Genomic DNA, 21,315 nt, shown 5'->3' on the forward strand with positions numbered 1-21,315 from the left:
GTTTAGTTTTCAGTAAGCCTAACAGGCATGCTTTTGGAATGCGGAAGGAAGTCAGAGCGCCCGGAGAAAACCCACACAATCACTGGGACAGTGTGAACTCCACACAGAAGGCTGGAGCCGAGATTTGAACCCTGAATCTGAAATTTAGAGGCAGAGGAGCTCACCACAACCTCCCGGACTGCCAGACAATTATTCAGCATTTGGTAAATGTTGCCACCTAGTGGTCAATGAATACCAATACCAACCCATTATTGTCATCCCCCGTCCTCATTTTTCCTGTATTTAAATGTCGGTCACTGTTCACGTTGACAGGTAGGAGTTAGCTGACAGTTTTTCTTTTTTACTTTTATTTACCCATCCCGTTCAGCTGCATGGCCATGCAGAATGGTGGATCAGGCCCCAGGAGTCCAGCCAAGAGACGTGAATGAATACCCACCTCCCACCCTATTACTATCGTTACCAATTGGCAACCATTGTCCCGGAATCGTGATCACGTGTGGTGGGTTGTCGTGCATTGGGGAGACTAGTGGGGGTGAGGTGAGACGGTGTCTCGTCACCCCCACCCAGATCAACCAACTCCCCAAAGGATATGTGAATGTATGTGGTGCATTAAAAATCAGTGGGGGGAAGGCAAGGCGGGCCAGGGAACAGGCCGGAGTGCCGGAACACCTGGCCGAGTGTCCTCCCCACCCCGACACTGCCCTTCCTTTACCTATGGCTGTATGATGCATTCAAACTGGAGGACTGGCCGAACTGAGAAGGGGAGCGATTGGCCCACCGTCCACATCATCATGCCTTGCGAATGAGATGTGAATGTGCCCAAGGTGTGAAGTATGTACAGTGTGAGTAATACAAATGTGTAGACTGCATGAAGTAAGAGGCTATACTCCTGCGGGCCCGGCCTGACCTGCTGGAAGACCACAGAGAGAAGGGGGACAGCACCTCCCCGCCCTACAGCTTACCCACCCAGCCCCCTTCCCCGCCACCACCCAGCAACCAGAACAGGGCACAGCAGCCAGGCCTGCCTAAAGCGGGATGCGCAGACACCTCACGATAGGCCCCCCAAGTCAGCCGGTGACCCCACACAGCCTGAGCAAGAGAGGGGGTGGCGACCACGGCGGAGCGCCCCGGGGAGAGGCAAGAGGAGGACACAGGCCCCGGGAGCAGCAGCACGGCCCCCTGCACCCCACCCGGAGACTAGGACGAGGCTCCCGGAATGGGGCCATCGGACACCTCCCTGGCACCCAGAGACGGAGAGCTGATCCAGGTTAGAACGTTTGGCACAGATATTTTCTAGTGTTATATACTCTATGACAAGATTTGGCCATTGGTTAATGTTAGTAGCTTGTTTATCTTTCCAGTTTAACAATATTGTTTTTTTACGATTGCAAAATTACAAGTATCTGTTGAGCATGTTTATTCGGGAGAGCTATACTGTTCACGGTTATTCTAGCTAGGAAACGTTTCAGGTGGTCAGTGATAGCGCCACTGTCCTCTTTTTGAATGGGAACGAGAGAAGCTACCTGTTGTGTCATGTGATAGATAATACTAAAGCCTATGTGCTACTGAATAGCAGACTGACTGGAAGCCCGTTAACATTATTATTCCTTTTTAGGACAGAGAGAGGATCAAAGAGATAAGTTCACATATTAGTATTTGAAGTATATAAAGCGGCCGGGACATTTGGCTTGGCGTGCACACAACCGGTGGCGCTCGTGCACGGCTTTGCTGACATAAGGCTACCCTATAAGTCGCATTGTATTTGTTGAATAGTAATTTGTAATTATGTTTTGTTAAAAGTGGGCTGTTTGTATTGGAAATTATATAGGAATTGGGCAGAAAATCCTTGCAGCTCCAGAACCATCACTTTTCAGGAACCCCAAAAAAAAAACCACATTTGTGAAGCCATTAACATTGCATCGTCAGAGAGATAAATAATTTTTCCCCCCCAACACTTTAGATTGATTTGATTTACAATTTGTAAAAATAACAGTCCCACATGGCGACAGTATAGATTTGTGTAAAAATATGAAATTGACCAAATTAGGACATAGGTTTCTGCCTGACAGTGACGATGTATATTATATTTGTCGTTTTGTTATAATGCATTTAATCACAATGTGAATTGTTAAAGATGAACACAAGTATAATATTTTAGTATTAAGTTTATTAAAGAGGGCACAAAAATCAACTGTACATCCCCACAAAATTGCTGGGAAAGAAACAGCAAACTTGCATTTTTCCTTTTTGCCCTTGCAAAATATTTCAGAGGCCCTGATGGACGATGGTTTTACGACATTTAACAAAGCAAAACATGCAACAACAACAAAAAGACTAATCTTCTCACACCCCAACATATGTTTGTCAGGAGTGTCGTTACCATTCTTCCTGAGCAACACATGAGAAATGATAATGAAATCAGGCAGATTTGTATATTCCTTTTTGTATACTAACAGTCAAAACACCCCAGAAAAAGTCACCTGCTAAGTTCTATGGCTCTTGGCAAAGTACTAAGGCAAAAGAGGGTGGAGGAGTGAACCTTTTAGGAGATATACTACATAAAAGTGCTGCAGACATTAAACATGATGAAATGGAGCTGGGACATCAAATTAGTCTAATATGGCATTTCACAGCTCATTTAGACTGTGATGCAGACGAGTCAGAGTCACATTAAATTGTCTTATCAATAAGTGCAGGCACAATATCTACTAAATGAGCCCATCTTTCTATGACACTGAATATTCAACCCTTTACAATGTAAAAAGGACGCGAATAAAAACTCGAGTTAACATGTCAGTAGACCAAATAGTGCATTGTTACATTGGAGGACAAAAAGCATAACATTCAAACACAAGCCTCCTCTTACCGTACAGTAACTTGGACAAAAATACATTTTTAGTATCGTAAAAAACATACAAACATCGTCATGCAAATGTGGCCACAATCTCATGCATTGCTATCAGGGCAAAAATAATAATTTAGATTGTACCAAGGAAAGTGTTATACAATTGGACAGCAAGTAAAAATATCATAGTTGTATTGTAAAAATAGATGCTATAAATGGCAGCACCAATAAGGCTTTTATTTATACACACAATGTAACAGAACAGGATTGTAGTCGTTGCTTTCGTGCATCAATGTGAGATTTAAAATGTACTTTGTGTACGCACAGATAGGAAGTTGGGTTGTTGATTGATGTTAATGAATGTTTGGTCTCTTGGTTTCCCATGATTTTCTAGTTGAGACTTTGCAAGCAGACCATGTAAGTCTAGAGGCACGCTGTGATGCAGCCTCGCAGGACATTGGCAGCAGCACTTGACTTCAGTGTGTTTGTTTTGGGTTTGTTGGCTTTGGAGCGTGCTCAGTGCATCTCAGCAGGCCTCCTCGGTTTGACTTGGCACCTTGCACATCATCAAGATTTGCTTCAAGGCTTTTTGCACATCCTCGTCCATCTGGCCCTAAAGCACATAACAAAGCACAAACCATCAACTAAAGCAGGGTACACGCATACTGACAATCGGGCCAAATTTGAGCATTTTTCCCTACTTTGCAGTGTGTTAAGAGTGATTTTTTTTTCTCAGATCTGCTCACTTAAAACACTTAATATTAAACCTGGTCAATATTTACGATCGCAAATCCTAATGTAAATGGTCAATACTGAGTTGGGCCGAGTCATAGGCTTTGTGATTGTGACGGAACGACAGCCAATTCGGAAGCGACCTGAAGTTTCCGCTGTTGCTGGACACAAATACAAGAAGTACTCGTTGAGTCGTTTGTACAACGTCTCCCAAGTCGTGCGCCGCATTAAATGTGACAAAGGAAAAGAGTTTGCAACCACAATCTCGTCACCTGTCTTGTTAACAGTTAGCGTAGCTCCGGGGTGTCAAACGTATGGGCCACGAGCTACAACCATCCCGTCAGAGGGTCCAATCTGGCCCATGGAAATAGAGAGCACATTGTCAAAAAAGGAGCTGGTTTGTGTGTAGGATTAGCGAGTTAATGAGGTAAACAGCTCGCTCGACTGTGGCGATGTCATTTAAAACGTCAGCACTTCGCTCCAAGTTGCTGGTGTGTATGTTAGTCCCTAGTTAACACGCACGGGAAAGTTAACTTTTTATGGTTGCTAGCCCACGAGGTAATGAGCTAGCGAGCTAAGGAGCTAAACAGCTCGCTCCACTGCGGCAGAGTCGTTTAAAACGTCAGCGCCTTTCTCTAAGTTGTTGTGTGTGTTAGTCCCAAATTGACACAAACGCGGGAAGGTTAAGTGTTTAATAAGCATAACCTCAGTGGCACACGTTATTCAGCCAGTAGTTGACTACAGCGAATGAAAGTCAACTTATATTCGATTGACAGGTGAAGGGCTCGTTTTCAGCGGCCCAACCACACAGTCATATTGGTGCATGTGCGTTTCAACCTAAATGCAACACTCCGCCTTTAATCAGAAACCTGTAGTGTTTCTGGTCTACTTTCCACTACTAGCCAATGTACAGGAACGGGTGAGGGCTATCATAGCCATTAGCCACTGCAATTTTTCAATGAAAGTAACTGTTGTTGCTAATTTTGTCGATTGGAGATATCACTACTGACCACTAAAATGACCACTTCCCACTTAAATGACATTCTGAAATTGGGTGCCACTCAGGATTTCACACCTGATATTGATGCACTTGTGAAGGCTAAAAGATGCCAAGTTCTAGGAGCAAAGTAAGCCTACTTCATATAAAATCCTCTGCCACCGTTGCACTGGGAAGAATATAGTATTGTTAAAATGAATGCCTACTGTAGAAATATCTGAAGACATAGAATATTGCAACATGTCAATCACAAGCTTCAGTTCAAAAGAGATGGTTTTGTGGAACCCTTTTATGTTAATTTCATGCACTGCCAAAACGTGTATTTTTATGTATACATTTACAAGGTAGGCGGAACACTGTAGTCTCTTTCTGAATAGTAACCATTTTAGGTGGTGTGATGAGTCAGTTCAGATTGTCAAGAGTTCCAGATGGATGTGGAAATGTATGTGAATTTAAAATGATGTCTAGGTCTTAACTAGACCTAGAATAAAAATAAGGGGAACAGTGAACATAGAACAATGTGGATATGTTTCGGGATGTTTTCACATGCTGTTAACGTTTTGACTGCAAAAACGTTGTATATCACCACTGTTGAGTGATTCATCGTCGAACATAAGAAGACAAATGAGAGAACGCAGTACCTGAACAGCATAGAGAAGGTGCATCCTGTAGACTGACACGATCTCATTGTGCTGCTTCTTGGACTCCTGTAATGTAAACAGAGTAAGAGTGAGGGAGTACGAATTGTGTAATTTCATATGAAATTAAATGTAGAATCAATCTTACGGCTAGCTGATACTGCAGTTGTTTGACTTGTTGCTGCAATGCTTCCAGCTGCTGGTTCTGCTGCTGTCTCTTGGAGGGTGACCCTGAGCTGTACGAGAGCTGTGATAGGCTATTTAAGGCCTCCTTTAGCTTGGCTACTTCCCGGGACAGGTCGTCTATCTGGGTGGGATGAATGAGATGCTTGACTTTGTTCATGGAGAAAACAACGACAAGCCTTGTCTGACAGAGTGACCGACCCGCTTGTTCTTTTCCCTCTCAGAGGCCACGTGGTTCTCCACCAGCTGCTTGAGCTGACACACAGCGTCCTGGGACTCGGCCAACCTGGAGCTCAGGCTCTGGTTCTCTTTCTCCCTTGACGTCAGAACCTCCTGTATGGCCTCCCGCTCTGCTCGATTGTCCCGCGCCTTTTGATTGGAATAAAATGGCAATTATAAAAAGCAAGCACAAAACGTTGTCCACCCCTAGGGCTAGTCCCTCCACAGAAGCTTCATTTTACACAATTCTATGCTTCCAACTTTGTGGCAACAGTTTGAGGCCCCCCTCACCTTTTGCCAGGCATCAGCCGCCTCCAGAGCCATCTCGTCTTGCTTCCTTAGGGCCTCCTGGAAGAGCTGCATTAGGTGATTCACCTTGCCCTCCAGCTGCTCTCGCATTTTATTGTGCTCCTCGCCGGAGATTGAATCCTCCGAGGTGGTGTCTTTCTCCACCGTCAGCCTTGAGGTGAACAACCACATGCTTACACATAGAATGAAATGCCTCGAAAGCCGTGGAATTGAGAGTTTAAGCAACATTTTCTGGAAAGGTATGTCTCACCCAAGTCAAATTTGGATTTGAAACCATCATGTGTGATGTGAGAATCAAAATCTTCTTTTCCTTTCGGCGTGTCCCGTTAGGGGTCGCCACAGCGTGTCATCCTTTTCCATGTATAAGCCTCTCTCCTGGATCCTCCTCTCAAACCCCAACTGCCCTCATGTCTTCCCTCACGACATCTATCAACCTTCCTCTAGCTCTCTTGCCTGGCAGCTCCATCCTCATCATCCTTCTACCAATATACTCACTCTCTCTCCTCTGGACGTGTCCAAACCATCGAAGTAACTTTGGCTCCAAAACATCTAACGTTGGCTGTCCCTCTGATGAGCTCATTTCTAATTTTATCCAACCTGGTCACTCATACAGCGAACCTCAACATCTTCCGATATGAGACTCAAAATGATTAAAGTATTTAGCTTTTCTTTGATCTTTTTTTTTCCCTCCCACTTTTTATGTGATTTCGCCACAGAAGGGTACCAGTGACCAGTAACTATAAACAAGGAAATTGAAGTTTGCAACATTGGCAAGGGTTTGGCTGCTTTTATTCTCGATCCTTTGCGAATAATGACTAATATTACAGCTTACTGAGTCAGCTGTGAAACACTTCCTTGTATTCCCGTATAAACTCCCCAAATGGCCAAGGCACGCACATCAGAAAGAGCAGCGCAACTGAATGTTGAATTGAAGCAAAAAATGTAGTAAAAACAAATTCTTTACATTATATTTAATTCATTTCTGTATATTTTTATAAATAGTGCTATTTTCCTTATTAAAAAACACATTACAAATATTTTGTTGTGAGGCTGGAACAAATGAATGGCATTGTCATTCATTTCAATGGGGAAAGATAAATGTTTGAGACAAGACTGTTTTGAGTTAGGAATGTGGTCACGAAACTAATTCAACTCATATCTCAAGGCACCACTGTATGTTGAAGTGATACATCTCAACTGAGATACTAACATCTTTGTTTGTCAGGGAGGAGCAAAGTTTAGCCTGGTTTGTTAGTGGACGTTACGGAGACTCTTTGCCGGAAGTGGATCCATGTACACACAAACTTCCGGTGTATTTTTTTCCCAACATCAAATCAGTTGTAAGCCATTATTTTTGGGGGTAATGTAAGATGAGTTTGATATGATTAAAGTGTTTTGGGATCATAGTTTGTGGCATAGGTACAGTTTTAACTGTTAATGAAGGCAATTATAGACATTTTGGGGGGAGCTTCAATCACTTGAGGTTTTTCGCTATTTGCAAATGTAACTTAAATTGTCGCCTGTAGAACATTTTATGACTTTGGAGGTTCCATTGTAAAGAGTTCTGCTTCACTCACCTGTTCTGGAGAGAATCCAGTTGCAAGGTCTTCTGGCAGAGCTGCTCTTTCAGTTCTTCCGATTGGCTTTCTAGCTCTTTGATGGCATTTCCTAAAGACGAAATCACTTGAGTGTGGTCAGCGAGGGCAACAGAGCTCTGCGCCTGAACCTCCGCTTCCTGCCTCAGCTGCGAGATCTCCTCCAGCGCTGCAGAGTACTTTTTTTCCATGTCGGTGAGCAGCGTTTGCATCTCCTCCAGCCGGTTCTGCATCTCCTGGTGCAGTTCCTCCAAGGGCGGAGACGGCGCCCGGCTGCTCTCGGCCAGCTGCTTCTGCACGGCGCCGAGCTGAGCCCGGGTTTCGCTGTAGGAGTGCGACAACTCCAGCAGGCGACGCTGGAGTCCGCATATGACCTCGTTGAGGTCAGACTTCATTTTCTCAAAATCTTTGGCCGCAGCCTCCACAGGAACTGTGCCCCTCAGAGCCTCCTAATGAACCGCAATGATATATTGGATTAATATACAGTGAGGATGGGGATGAATAAAAATACTCTTTGTAGACATTTTTTTTTTTTTTTTACTATTGGATGTGTTTTTTCATTGCTATTTCTTGATGTCACGTTGGCATGTAGGCGGCATGTAGGTGGCACGGTGAGCGACTGGATAGCACATCTGCCTCACAGTTCTGATGACCGGGGTTCAAATCCCAGCCCCGCCTGTGTGGAGTTTGCATGTTCTCCCCGTGCCTGGGTGGGTTTTCGCAGGGTACTCCGGTTTCCTCCCACACCCCAAAAACCTGCATGGTAGGTTGACTGAAGACACTAAATTGCCCATACATGTGAATGTGAGTGCGAATGATCGTTTGTTTCTATGGGCCCAGCGATTGGCTGGCGACCAGTTCAGGGTGTACGCCGCCTCTCGCTCAAAGATAGCTGGGCTAGGCTCCAGCACGCACGCGACCCCAGCAAGGATAAGCGGTACAGAAAATGGATGGATGTTGGCATGTATTTTGACTACTTGGCAGCAATCAGCATTAAATGACCAAGTCCACCTATTTAGCTGACTAAATGGGCTGCAGAAGAATTAGGAATAAGAAGAGAGTGTTCTGTAGTGGAACCAAACATCTCCAAATGACGTTAGAGCATTGATGTATGTCCACGTGTGAGCTGGAGTCTACGTATGAACGAGATTACAGTAAACCGCCGTTAATCGTTATGTTCCAGAAAACCACCGCAGTAAATGAAATCCATGATATAGTGATTAATTATTTATTATATTAGTAAAAACTAAAACTGCACTTTAGAGAGAGGTGCAGGTATTTTATATTTCCACTTGAGGTCACTATCGACACACAACACAAGCACATGCCTGTTAGGCACGCCCTTACTTGAATGACGTGAACAACGTCAACCCATGCAGACATGGGGTGAACCGTGAACAGGCGATTTCCTGAGTTACAAATTTGCACTACTCACACTTACGGTCCTGGTAATGTAGTCAGTAAGAAGCATTATGGGTACCCAGAATTCATTGCGGTGATGTTTTAAACTGCAGTACTGTAGTTGTAGAAAATCTAGTTACATTTTTCTGCTTACATGCATTTGTTCCTGTCAATATTGTTATGAGTGTTTGGATTAGCTATTCGGCGGGCTAAGCTTGGTATTTCCGAATTGATTTCATAAAACTTGTGTTGTAAGCGGCAAGGGGGAGTCAGTAAGGTTTCTTTACCTGCTAAAAACATTAGCCCAGTAACCTTTTGTCGTTGCTGCCACGTTTAATTCAATTGGCCTATAAAGCTGACTGTATCAGAGATGTGCAGGTGAAATTATACTACTGACCTTTAAAAAAAATAATAAAAATCAGCGATGCAGTGAATCAGCAATAAATGAACCGTGATATAGTGAGGGATTCCTGTATTACTCCTTTCCTGATGGTGAAAGGGAGGTGTCCATTTTAGGTGTTTATTATTATCAACAGAATGACCCAGCCTGTGCTTTGCTGGTGACCAGTCCCAGGTGCACCCTGCCTCAGCTGGGGTAGGCTCCAGCTCACCCGCGACCCTCTTGAGGATAAGTGGTATCAAAAATGGATGGATGGATGACTAAATGGTGCAAGATGTGTACCTGGAGCATCCTAATCTCCTCCTGTGCCTCCTTGTACAGCTCCTCCATTTTTGCCGTCCTCCCCTGTTTCTCTATAGCGCTGCGTCCCTCCTCCTCGGCCCTCCTCAGCGCCTCCTCCAGCTGTCTCAATCTTTGAGCCGCGTTCTCATGCTCGCAGCCCGTCTGGACGAGCTGCGCCTTCAACTGCTTAACTTCCTGCTCGAGCGCAGACGCTTGCCGCTGATTGGCCAGCTCGCCTCCCATCTGCGCTCTCAACTCTTCCACCTCCTCCACAGCTTGGTGGTATCTCTCCTGGGTGTCTGTCAGCTTTGCCTGCAGCTCCGCCAGACTCTCGATCAACTCTTCCTCTTTTCCTTTCTCCCTCACGCTTCCCTCCTCTCCCTGGCCCATTTCTGTGCTCCTCTCAGGTTTCAACAGAGCGTGAAGCGAGCGGTTCTCTTTTCTGGTTTCCAGCAACTTCATCTGGACGTTCTCGAGCGCCTGTCTTAACAGTCGTGTCTCCTCTTGGCTCCCCCTTATCCCTTCATCCCCGATTCCGTCCTCCCGCGGTGCGTGGGCGGTGGAAGGTACAGCTGCTGCTAGCTCTAAGTCATCCTGTGTGGAATGGAAGGAGGAGTTAGAGGTCATGCTGTCGGGACGGCTGGTTTCTTTCAGGTCCTCGTTTGCTTGGAGTGATGGATGTTTCTGCGAACAAGAATCAGAGGCTGAACATAAACAACCCTGAACAAAAAAGTGCATGTTTGGCTCTTTTCCCAGTGCATGGTACCTACTTGGCTCTGCATAACTGTAATTGCTATTTGTTTACTTTTGTAATGGCAAAACCTGGTACTATTTCTAGCACCTGGTCTTCCAGGGTTCCAGATTAGTACTCTGTTAATCACCAGTTAGACATTGAGCAGATTCATTATCTTAGCATCATTTGAGGATGCATTGCTTTAAATAACAAAAATAACCCAACCTGCTATCATTGTAATCTTAAGCAATTTTTAAAATGTGAGCGAGCCCACCTATGATGAGGCCATGTGTGTACTTAATGTTCTTCTTGTGTATTCTATATAGTAAACTATTTGCGGGAGAAAGGGACCAAGCCCTTCCATGTATAGCAAAAAAAAAAAAAAAAAAACGCAATTGGCACGCCCCCTAAAAATATTTCTAACTGCCTATATTAACAGTTTGAACTGGAAATATTCCAAAAACTATGGTCCAAAAAAGACTAATATAATTTCAAACTCATTTTATAACATTACTGTTAAAAAGTTTGGCTTACAAATTATTTCATTTTGAATGTGTGTACATGAACATATACATTGTGGGAGGTGTGGCGCAGAGGATAAGAGTACCGGAGGGTCGCCGATTCCTATCCCGCATGAGCGCATGTCGTTGCTGTCTGCCTATGCGAGACACCTAACCCACATTGCCCATGAATGAAGGTGGTTGGATATTTCATGGTGGTCAGAGGGGCCGTAGGTGCAGAATGGCAGCCACCCTTCTGTCAGACTGCCCGAGGGGAGCTGTGGCTACACACATAGCTTACCACCACTCGGTGTGACTGTGGAGTGAATGAATAATGCATGCTCTTGTAAAGCATCTTTGAGTGCCGAGAAAAGTGCTCTATAAGTGGAATGCACTATTATTATTACGCGCATGCGGCGAAGACTCACAACTTCCACTAACAACCCAGGCTAAACTTAGCTCCTCCCAGACATACGTTGGTCTCTCAATCAAGATGTATCACACAATTATTACTTTCCAATTAGCCAGGGTTTTGGCGCAATGTTGAGGCATCTTGGAATAGCAATCGGTGAGTTTTTCGGTTAAGTAGCACAGGATGGGTTCACAGATTGCCAGAAAATACAAAGAAGAAAGAGTAGTCATTGAAGAAGTAGTAGAAGACAACAGAATCACTGTTATCTTAGCGTAACTACATTTCAGTTGCAAACATTTACGATTGTCGGCCCCTACCATTTCCAATTAGATTAGATTTGGGGGGAAAAAACTCTTAATACACCCCACATCAAAGGATAATCACTCAGGATAATCTTTGGCAATCGGGCCCTTGCTGACTTTGGCTGCAAGGGAGGGAAACTGCTCAAACTTGGCCCGATTGTGGGCATGTGTGTATCCCGTGTAAGCTTATCCTTTGGTTGCAGCATCCACAGTCTCCAAATTGCTGTTCTCGTGTTGCCCTGAGTGTCCTCTCGAATAAAGTTAAGTCTCTTTAACATGGTCAACAGCCATACCGAGGGGCAAATACAGCACCAGCATCCGTCTGCTGAATTGTTGTCATGCATTAGCGGAAATCTACCAATCCAAAAGCAAAAGAAAGGTATGTAGAGCTGAGCCGAGCTAGTACGGTGCAATGTAAAAGTAGCTTGAGCCTTTTATTGTGCTAAGGGCCACTTACCTTAAAATTGCTGGCCAGTTGCTGGTTTTCCAGAGTAAGAGCGGTAATCTTAGCTTGAAGGGCTGAAACAAGAGCGGCGGATACCGTAACACCGGGCTCTACCTGTCAGTGCATACAACACATCATATACATTACCAGGTAAAGACACATGAGCAGGCATGAGCTCTGGACCACTCGCAAGTCAGCGAACAACAAAACAGGTCCTGACGTGTAGGCTTTGGTTAGACCTCCTCCAAGAATGCTGAAGGTGAACAAGTTGAGCTCGAAACAGATATCTCTTGGCACTAAACTCTAAATATCCATCTAGATTTGAAGTTTTAAACTTGTCAAACGCGTTGAAAAGGTAATATAAAACACATCTATACAAAGATGTTTTCATTTCGAACAGCGACAATGTGAAAACATTTTAGTTAACGTACTGTAGAAAGATTCACAAAAATTCTTTGACATAATTCATACTATGTTCTGTCACTCTATTGACTAATGCTCTACTTTGCAAGACAAAAATATGATGTCACTCCTAAGCCAGAGAAGGTGTCCCCACGTTTGTCTTACTGTCTTGTCTAAAAAGCTAATGTAGTGTTTTAATAACCTTCGGATCCACATCATCGGCGTCCCTCGAGTCGTCCATTGTCTCGGGCAACATGGTTCTCTGGTTGTTGCGCAGCCTCTCGAAGTCCTCTCGGACTTCATCCTCCTTCCACACGAGAACAAAGGCGAGGGAGCAGTGGGGGTGCGAGAAAAAGTGGAGTGGGAGTGGAGATTGGGAAAAGATAAGAGGGAGTAGAGGTGGGACCTCGTTGTGCATTGACATTTTGTGGTGCTCTTCTCTTGTCTTCTCCTTAATTAATAACGGCATTACATTTCCTTTCATTTACCTTCACGATAATCTTGTGATGTCGTATTTGTCAAACATTCACCAAACATTACCGAAGTACACTTCAATCACACTACAATCTAATGAGATCCAAATTTAAAGGTCCCCTTCAATCCGTTTTTTTTTAACTTAATTTTTGCAGTTCTTTTAGGAGTTATGCATGATAATTTTGGTTGGAAATGCATAAAATGTCATTTTTCAAGCTATTCTAGTTGGTCTTTTCTGCTAGGCATTTGAGACTGATATTTTTGTTAGAAAGGAATCTTTTATATATTTGTTATTGATTTATTATTGTATTATTCTTATTATTAGTTAATTTATTCATGTATTACTGCTATAACAGCTACATTTCCCCTCTGGGCATCAAGTAAGAATATCTTATAAATCTGACATCCCTGCATTCTCGCAGCATCGCTAGCTCTCTCACACACTTTACTCATGTAGAGTTTTACAAGTGTGGCCAAGTGACGTCGGTAAAATATATGCAGCCTAGAAGCACATATCTCGGGTCAAATATTTCCAACATGAGTGAATGAGTGTGTTGTTTAATTTAGACACTGTCTTTTCGAGTATGGGCCACTATGTGATTGGTTGTCATTCGCAGTGGTGTAGGACTGCACTGTGTTTTTAATCTTGTAGTATATCTCTAATGTCACGGATAGTGAGTATATAATCATCCAATTTCCGGTGCTTTTGATCATTACCTTGTAGTTGAATCGCTTTGGAGTTTCACTTTTGTTGGATGATGGGGTCCCAGAAACTGAAGGAGATGATGTTCCAGACTTCTGCAGGTGGACAAAGTTAAGAGTGAGTTTATCTGAAAAAAATACTACATTTGTATGGAGAACAAATCCCAAAAGCTTGTTGAGACTAAGATGGTTTTATCCGCTAATAACATTTGATCCTTGCTTTTGGGAAACAGCTGTTCAAAGTTTTTTTAGAACCACTCGGAAAATAGGCTAGACTACCGTAATAAGTTTACAAATGTGTATTAATACAGAGTGCAGGACATTGATACATGCGAACATACAGAGACATGCATTTACCTGCAGTGGGCTAATAGGAGGTGGAGGTGCTTTTCGTTTTTTGGGAGTTGTGATCCGTTCATCACTTAGCTTAGCTACTTGATCATGCTATAGGGGTCAGCAAAGAGCGAAGAGAGAAGTGGAATCAGTGGTGGTTAGTTCAAGGAGCTTCAACGACTGAGTGACAAGAACTGCGTTTCTTTTAATCACAACTAACAGGTTTACACGAGCTGAGACTGTTAATATAGAAAGCTGTGGAGGTCATCTAAATGTGGCCATGACAATAAAAATGTTTTTTTTTAAATGTACATGTCGTATTTACGCAAATGGTGGCTTCTGCTTTAATCACCACAAATAAAATAATAGGTAAAGCCACAGGGTGACTGCAATTACCTTTTACAGTATATATGACTAATACCATCATGTCACGACATTCGCAGTAGAGGCCTTTAGCAAAACACACAACTTGCACTGCAGACATGGCATATGTAAAGCTTAAGTTTACAGTTTAAAGGCTGTTACTGTATGCAGCGCGCAGCATTCCGCAGTAAAACACTGGAAACATTTCAACTTTGACCAAAAAAGAATTTGGGGTGGAAAAAAAAAAAAAGTTAGTGAGGAGTTGGAGAGGAAGCTTTTAGAATGGATTCGTTGCATGCGGGACAAAACAGATCATTTATTTGTGGAAAAAAATGTATTTATCAATTTTTTGATAGGACTTCATTAATGAGCTGGAGCCTATCCCAGCTGACTTTGGGGAAGAGGACTGATCGTTAGCAAATCATAGGGCAAAAAAGCATTCACACGCAGAGTCACACCTATGGATAATTTAGAGTCTTGAGTTAACTTAAGAAGTATGTTTCGAGGATCTGGAAGGAAGACTGAGTATCCGGCCAAAACTCACACAAGCATGGAGAGAGCTTGCAAAGGAAAGCCAGAGCCGAGATTTGCATCCCGAACCTCAGAACCGTGAGGCAGACGCGCTAACCAACAGGGCAATGAGATGTCCTCCACGTGAAAATTCTAAACAAATACATTACAATTGAAGGCCTCCCCTCTTTAAACACCTTAACCCAATTAACTCTGCATTTGAGTAAATGAACACCCCCACTGTATGAGTATCAGTATTACATCTAGAAATGTAGACAAAACAATAGCTTTTCTTTCTCACAGTTCACTGATTGATTTGTGGAAAATGTTTTGTAGCTCTAGTGACGTTCTTACCGCGGGACTTCCGGGAGACTTGGGATCTGTAAATTGTGTGAAAGGAAAAAACATTTAACTAAACATCAACTCATTCACACATCCAAAAGCAACATGACTGAGGCTCTCCGGCAGATGGCAGTGTTGCTCTGAATTGACACCAAAGAGGCATTATTCTTATACAGTAATACTATACTGTCGTGCAAATTAAATGGATGAACTGAACATTCAATCTAGCTTTCTTTATTGATCCCGTGTATGTATCTCACCAGGGAGCTGCCTGGTCAGAGCAGTAGTGAGTGCAGCTTTGACCTCACAGTTGGTGGACAATTTGGCGTAGTGCAGGACATCGTGGCCGTGCAAATCCACTGGGGACAGGTGCGCCCCCCTGTGGACCAGAACTTCGACGACAGCAACCGCATGGGACTCTGTGGCGAGCATTAACGCCGTCCTGCAACGTACATTCAAAAGTGGCTATTTACTGTCCAGTGAACCGCCGCGGGCGAATGTGCAGTTCAGCATTCGTTAATTCGCCCATTGATGAATGTTTTGGGGTGAACCTATCATCCATTATTTGCTGAAAACCCCACATTTTCACTGTGTTTGTGCCTTAGGCCAAAGCCATGTCTAATATAAAAATATTTCTTTGGTGTAGCCTTGTAGAATATTGGTGCCAAGCAACTATGTTGAAGTGAGGGGAGGAACTTCATTTAGTCAGGCCGTAGCATTTCCTAATAGAAAAACGTGCTTTGCCGCCATCTTGTGGCAACTATGGCAAATTACAAACCTTTTCAGCTGGGCTTCACTTCCTTCACTATTTTCACGGCAGGGCTCAGTACCCATGCCCCGTAAATAGTGGGGGGTTACTGTACATTGGGTCCTGGGTTTACCAAAATTCCGTTTCTACGGTGGTGACGTAATCCAAATTTGGACATACAGTAAGTTGCAACCCACTATTGGCGATGACTAACCTACACTAATGCAGTAGTTAACTAATAATTACAATAAATATTTGCATGAAAACTGCTACTAGGCTTTGAATATAAAACTATTTAATGAAAAAAAAATAAGCAGTAAACTAGGTGTGTCTTTTTGTGCAACATGACAAAACTAGTTAATTGTGTGCTGTTTGTAGCCTGATAATGTCATATTTTAAGTATTTGAATTAAAAAACACTTGTGGGCCATCTGTGTAAAGCAATTTCATGAAAAACAGTGAGCACAGCAGTGAGCACAGCAGTGACACAGCGTGCCTTCTTGTGTCGCGTGAACACAATCTTACGGCACATGCTGTTCATAACCTTGAAATGTCCTATGTTGCGACCCTAAAGTGAGAACCCCCTGTATACACAGCACTGTGCACAAGACCTTGCTTTGTGTCCTTGTTTGCGAATTGGCTGCTGTTTTCCTCCCTACCTGCCACTGTTGTCAGAAGTGCTGATTTCAGCGCCGCAGTCCAGCAAAGTGAGGCACACTTCAGCATGGCCGTGTTTGGCTGCCAGGAGCAAAGGGGTGTGCCCGTCCTTTGGGGAAAACAACAGCAGTACCAACATCAGATACAGAAAAGGAAGTAACCACCATCCGGATTCAAACACAAGCCCTACATATATATACATCAGGACATGGAGTTGGACAGTAGACACTAGCATTAGACATGAATGGTATGTTCAGTGACTGTGTGGTGAGAGAAATCTCAGAATGATGTGAAAAAAGGGGTGAATGCGTCATGGCACCAAACGCAAATGTATAAGTGGGGATGAGCAAAGAAAACATTCATCCCTACAATGAAAATATTGATAATACAGTGGAACCTCCAAAGTTGACCCCAAATGCAGTGTAGTGATTAAGGTTGGGCATCAAGAAACAATTGGAACCGGGACATTCCGGTTCTCCCGGAATCGTTCAAAGTAGAAAATTTCATTTCCCAGTTTTGATGCCTACAGTCCGCCGACCCCGAAGAAGAAAGGGGCAAAAACCAAACGAAAAAGAGCGCGCACGAAGACGTGCTTATGCCCAACGGCGGCGGTGAACAAAAACGTTTCTTAACTTTGTTCAAATGAATGACCTTTCGCCTCAGTGCAACACTTGGAATAAGATTATATTGTGCAAAGGAGGCTTTCGTGACGTGTGTAAGTCGGACATGCTCCCTCCCTCCCGCTCCAAGCCACAGCCTACACCGCACGGAACTTCAGTGTAGTCAATTGGGTGAGTGTGAAACAATAAAATACGTCTATGCCAACATTAAGGCAGGTAACAAGTTAAACGGTGGGTTGCACTCTGGCACTGATGGTTTTTAGCGTTTATTTTTGTCTTCAAACCAACATAAGACCTGATGACAGACACAAAAAAATAATTACCATACTGGAAAGAAAGTGGAACCAGTCGCATTACAAGCTTAACATTGGGCTAAAACTTCACCAAAGGTCAAACGAGCAATTTTACACCACGATGAATTAGGACAAAATTCACATAAACGTTGTATCACAAACACAAACCTTGCACCTCGTCGGTGGGTAGGTCAAGGAATCAACGTTTACGGAGCATTTGGTTCCATTCATTACTCATTTTCATGTCGTCTCATTTCTCATTTTACTTTAGTTTTCACCGATGTCGTGTGACGTTAACTTTTGTGCCAAAATGTTGAATTCCGGTGCACACCCTTCAAAATAAAACCCTACATGCTTAAAACAGGAAGTCAAGTTAAATTTGCACAAATGAACCATTTGACATTATAAAACAGTCACAAATAATTATTATAACAATGATATATTTAACTTTGAGTTAAAACAATTACACACACATTGCCTTTTAGTTCATGGGTTTCATATTGATACTGCTTATAAAGAACCCTGAGTCAAATGTTCATTTTAGTGTGCTGCGGGCTGCTAAGAAAATGGATGTTCATAATTTGGACACCCCTTATTTAAACCATGCAAACTTTTTTTGACCGAGCCTTCAAAAAGAATCGGAATCGAGAATCGTTTGGAACCAGAATCAAAATGAGGAACTGGAATCGGAACCGGAATCGTCAAATTCAAACGATGCCCAACCCTAGCAGTGAGTAGATAGCCTATCCCAGCTATCTTCGGGCGAGAGGCAGGGTAAACCCTGAACTGGTCGCCAGCCAATCGCAGGGCACATATAAACAGACAACCATTTGCACTCACATTCACACCTAAGGGCAACTCATCTGCAACCTTAATGAGGACAAGCTCAATACATAACGGATGAACGAATATACCGTTGTTAGCTTCTTTTTATACTTAGGTGAGCATTTAGGAACGTGAAAACATTGCCTGTAAAGTTAATGTTTTTATGATGTCCAAAGTTGGAGCCTGGAACTAATACACTTTACATTACTTCCTATTGGAAAATTTGAGCAGAACTACTTGGTAGTCCACCGGCAGTCACAGAATGGATTGTGTTGCAGTGCATTTACACTTCTCTATGAATGGCCTCTGTCGCATTTCTTACCCAGAACGTGGCAGCTGCAGCAGTATGAATGTATTTTTCCCGCCAGGAATGGCAGCCCTTTAACCTTAAATTCAGATGCACCAAATGCACCACAAACCTTTGACTGTGACCCCGGGATGTATGAATGCCATGAACATGCTGAGAGGAGCTTATGACTAAGAGTGTCAACTTCACTGTCCTGCAAAAGTGGATTGGGTCATCAACTCTTCAAACAAAAGAGCATTGTAGTAAGTAATGAAGGCCCAACGCCAAAACCAAGCCCCAAAGTGAATGGAATTTAAAGGACTATTCTTAAATGATTTGGCACCAAGCACCCTACCAAGTAAATGTACAACTTAAAAGTATTTTGTGAAATGTATTTGCACATAATAAGGTTGGGTGGGTTTAAAATTTCCCCCAAATAATGTTTGAAAACAAACTATTAAATGCAATGTATGTATTGTTCTTAAAAGTTAAATATAACTGAACTGTACTTCAACAAATATACTGTACTGGGTGAGTAACAAAGTTAAAGCCACTGTAACATTATGCACACTGAACATTTAATTCAGTGATTCTTTCGTGTAGCACTACATACTTTGAGAATCACTGCCTAAAGGTTATAATCCCTTTATGGGACAGAAACACCTGTTCAACCTTGCTGGCACTATTGCTAGTTGTAGTGTACAAGTATTAAAGGGGAAAAGGTGGTCAAAAAAGATATCATGTGTAATACATCACATTATGTCATGAAGCTTTGATCTACAGCAGATTACAATTAAACATTAGGCTGACAGTCATGTGCAGCTGCAAAGGGCAAAAGGGTATCACGCAACAGCCGCGTCGTGTTTTATATTACAAGGCTTCCGCACGCATCCATGCGGCGAGTAGAAAACTATGTAGTAGCACCCTCAGAGCCCGGTTAAAGACTTTAGCAGGCCTGTGTCTGCTCCAATTTCTGTCGAAAACAGTTTCTAGGCAGTAATCTAAAGAGCTGAATCATTTTGTTCTTCCCCATTTAACACAAGCAAACAGATATGATTAGATACTTACGCTGCTCAACAAGCCTCTGTTAATTTTTTACTTGATTGATAGAGGTTAAGGTGGCACATCTGCCTCACGGTTCTGAGGGCCGGGGTTCAAATCCCGGCCTCGCCTGTGTGGAGTTTGCATGTTCTCCCCGTGCCTGCGTGGGTTTTCTCCGGGTACTCCGGTTTCCTCCCACATCCCAAAAACATGCATGGTAGGTTGATTGCTGACTCTAAATTGCCCGTAGGTGTGAATGTGAATGTGGCGAATAGTTGTTTGTTTATATGTGCCCTGTGATTGGCTGGCGACCAGTTCAGGGTGTACCCAGCCTCTCGCCCGAAGATACCTGGAATAGGCTCCAGCACGCCCGCGACCCTAGTGATGATAAGCGGTACAGAAAATGGATGGATGGATAGAGGTTAATAAAGTACATATGTGATAAATGAGTAACAATATTTTATTAATTTTTTAATTTATTATTATTTTTTTAATTCTAAACTTAAAACCTCAACTGGAATCTTACTTTTCAGAGAACACATGTTCATAACCACTGAGAGAAAGTATACAGTGGCACATTCATATAATTAAAAAAAAATTTAAAATCAAACTGACCCATCTTTTCAGGAATAAAAAAAAACCAAAAACAAACATGAAATATTGCAACTTCAAGGTATCTTCAAGCTTTAAAAGACCTTTTTTTTTAAAACATAATTTAGATCAAATTGCTTTTAAATTGTTTTATTATAGGGCGGCAGACCTATTTTGTCACTAGTATGGCAGTTAGAAATATTACAATATGAAATCATTGTCTTTACAGTTAATAAAGGTTTCATGACATGCCACTTTGACTATGGAATTCAGTTTCAATTGATAAGATGAAAAATAGTCCTGCAAAGGTTTCATTGTGTTTCAAAATATGCAACTGAAAACCTGAGGAAGGTGTAATAGTACACAGTTACATTGTCTCCGGCAGGAATTTATGTTTCCATTCATGTCAACAGATCCTTCTGTTTCCGACATACTGTATGTAAGACCTCAGTCATGACCTTGTTTTTATTTCAATAACTTACTGAGTGTTTATTTAAAATTGTGGGAATGTCACACGTGTATGTTGATGATTGAGGCTGGAAATTCAAATAACCTACACACACATTCACTAAACATCATGCCAGCCACTCAGACCAGACCACAAGCATGGAGCGCCACTGCAATGGAGACCACGTCTGCGGCTTCAGAGTAGTTCTCACAGTACATTGACCCCTCTAGCAAAGATGCATACATGCAAGGCACGCACTAATGTTACTCAAAGTACAGAAAAACAAATGAAAGATCAACTTATGAGTACAGCTGCGGCGCACTGTGATTTACTGCCTGCTACTTTTTACTTACTCTATCTTCAGAAACATAAATAACATCAAACGGATCCAGAATACATGGTGGAAGTGGATGACAAATATGTCCTGAGGTATTCTGTCCCACAGCCTTGTCCGTCTTTCCATAAAATAGGAGGAAGAAATGACAATGTACGTACGGCATCTTTGAGGTTGATAGCACTTTTCATTTCACACAGAAATTGGACAGTCTGGATCTTCCCACCAAGAGCTGCGGATGAAATGAGACAGACAATACGTATTTACAATAGCAGCATTCCGTAGAGATTGCAGAAGCGGATTACAACGATTTCTGACAGACCAAACCAATTAAGAGAGGATGTTTCCTTCCAA

The 21,315-nt window shown here is 42.8% G+C and overlaps 1 protein-coding gene across 5 annotated transcripts in view; it reads right to left on the reverse strand.

The window, feature by feature from the left end:
- Positions 1–2,147: 2,147 nt before the first annotated feature.
- The window catches only part of rai14 (retinoic acid induced 14), a 46,437-nt gene continuing 27,269 nt past the window's right edge, over positions 2,148–21,315 (reverse strand). Inside the window, exons 7-21 of one of the 5 annotated variants that reach the window (XM_061800023.1) lie at positions 21,123–21,193; positions 16,526–16,632; positions 15,380–15,561; positions 15,132–15,157; positions 13,929–14,015; positions 13,587–13,667; positions 12,598–12,702; positions 12,006–12,107; positions 9,602–10,195; positions 7,501–7,967; positions 5,906–6,074; positions 5,597–5,764; positions 5,361–5,519; positions 5,216–5,281; positions 2,148–3,458 (exon numbers count right to left, since the gene is read on the reverse strand). In XM_061800023.1, coding sequence (XP_061656007.1) covers positions 3,372–3,458; positions 5,216–5,281; positions 5,361–5,519; positions 5,597–5,764; positions 5,906–6,074; positions 7,501–7,967; positions 9,602–10,195; positions 12,006–12,107; positions 12,598–12,702; positions 13,587–13,667; positions 13,929–14,015; positions 15,132–15,157; positions 15,380–15,561; positions 16,526–16,632; positions 21,123–21,193 — 2,471 coding nt within the window. In that variant the 3' untranslated portion in view covers positions 2,148–3,371. Of the gene's footprint in view, positions 3,459–5,215; positions 5,282–5,360; positions 5,520–5,596; positions 5,765–5,905; positions 6,075–7,500; positions 7,968–9,601; positions 10,286–12,005; positions 12,108–12,597; positions 12,703–13,586; positions 13,668–13,928; positions 14,016–15,131; positions 15,158–15,379; positions 15,562–16,525; positions 16,633–21,122; positions 21,194–21,315 lie in introns of those variants that run through there. The other 4 variants (XM_061800021.1, XM_061800024.1, XM_061800022.1 and 1 more) reach the window with 4 other exon arrangements.

The sequence above is a fragment of the Phyllopteryx taeniolatus genome, chromosome 15 (assembly GCF_024500385.1).
Source record: "Phyllopteryx taeniolatus isolate TA_2022b chromosome 15, UOR_Ptae_1.2, whole genome shotgun sequence".
Classification (NCBI taxonomy): Eukaryota; Metazoa; Chordata; class Actinopteri; order Syngnathiformes; family Syngnathidae; genus Phyllopteryx; species Phyllopteryx taeniolatus.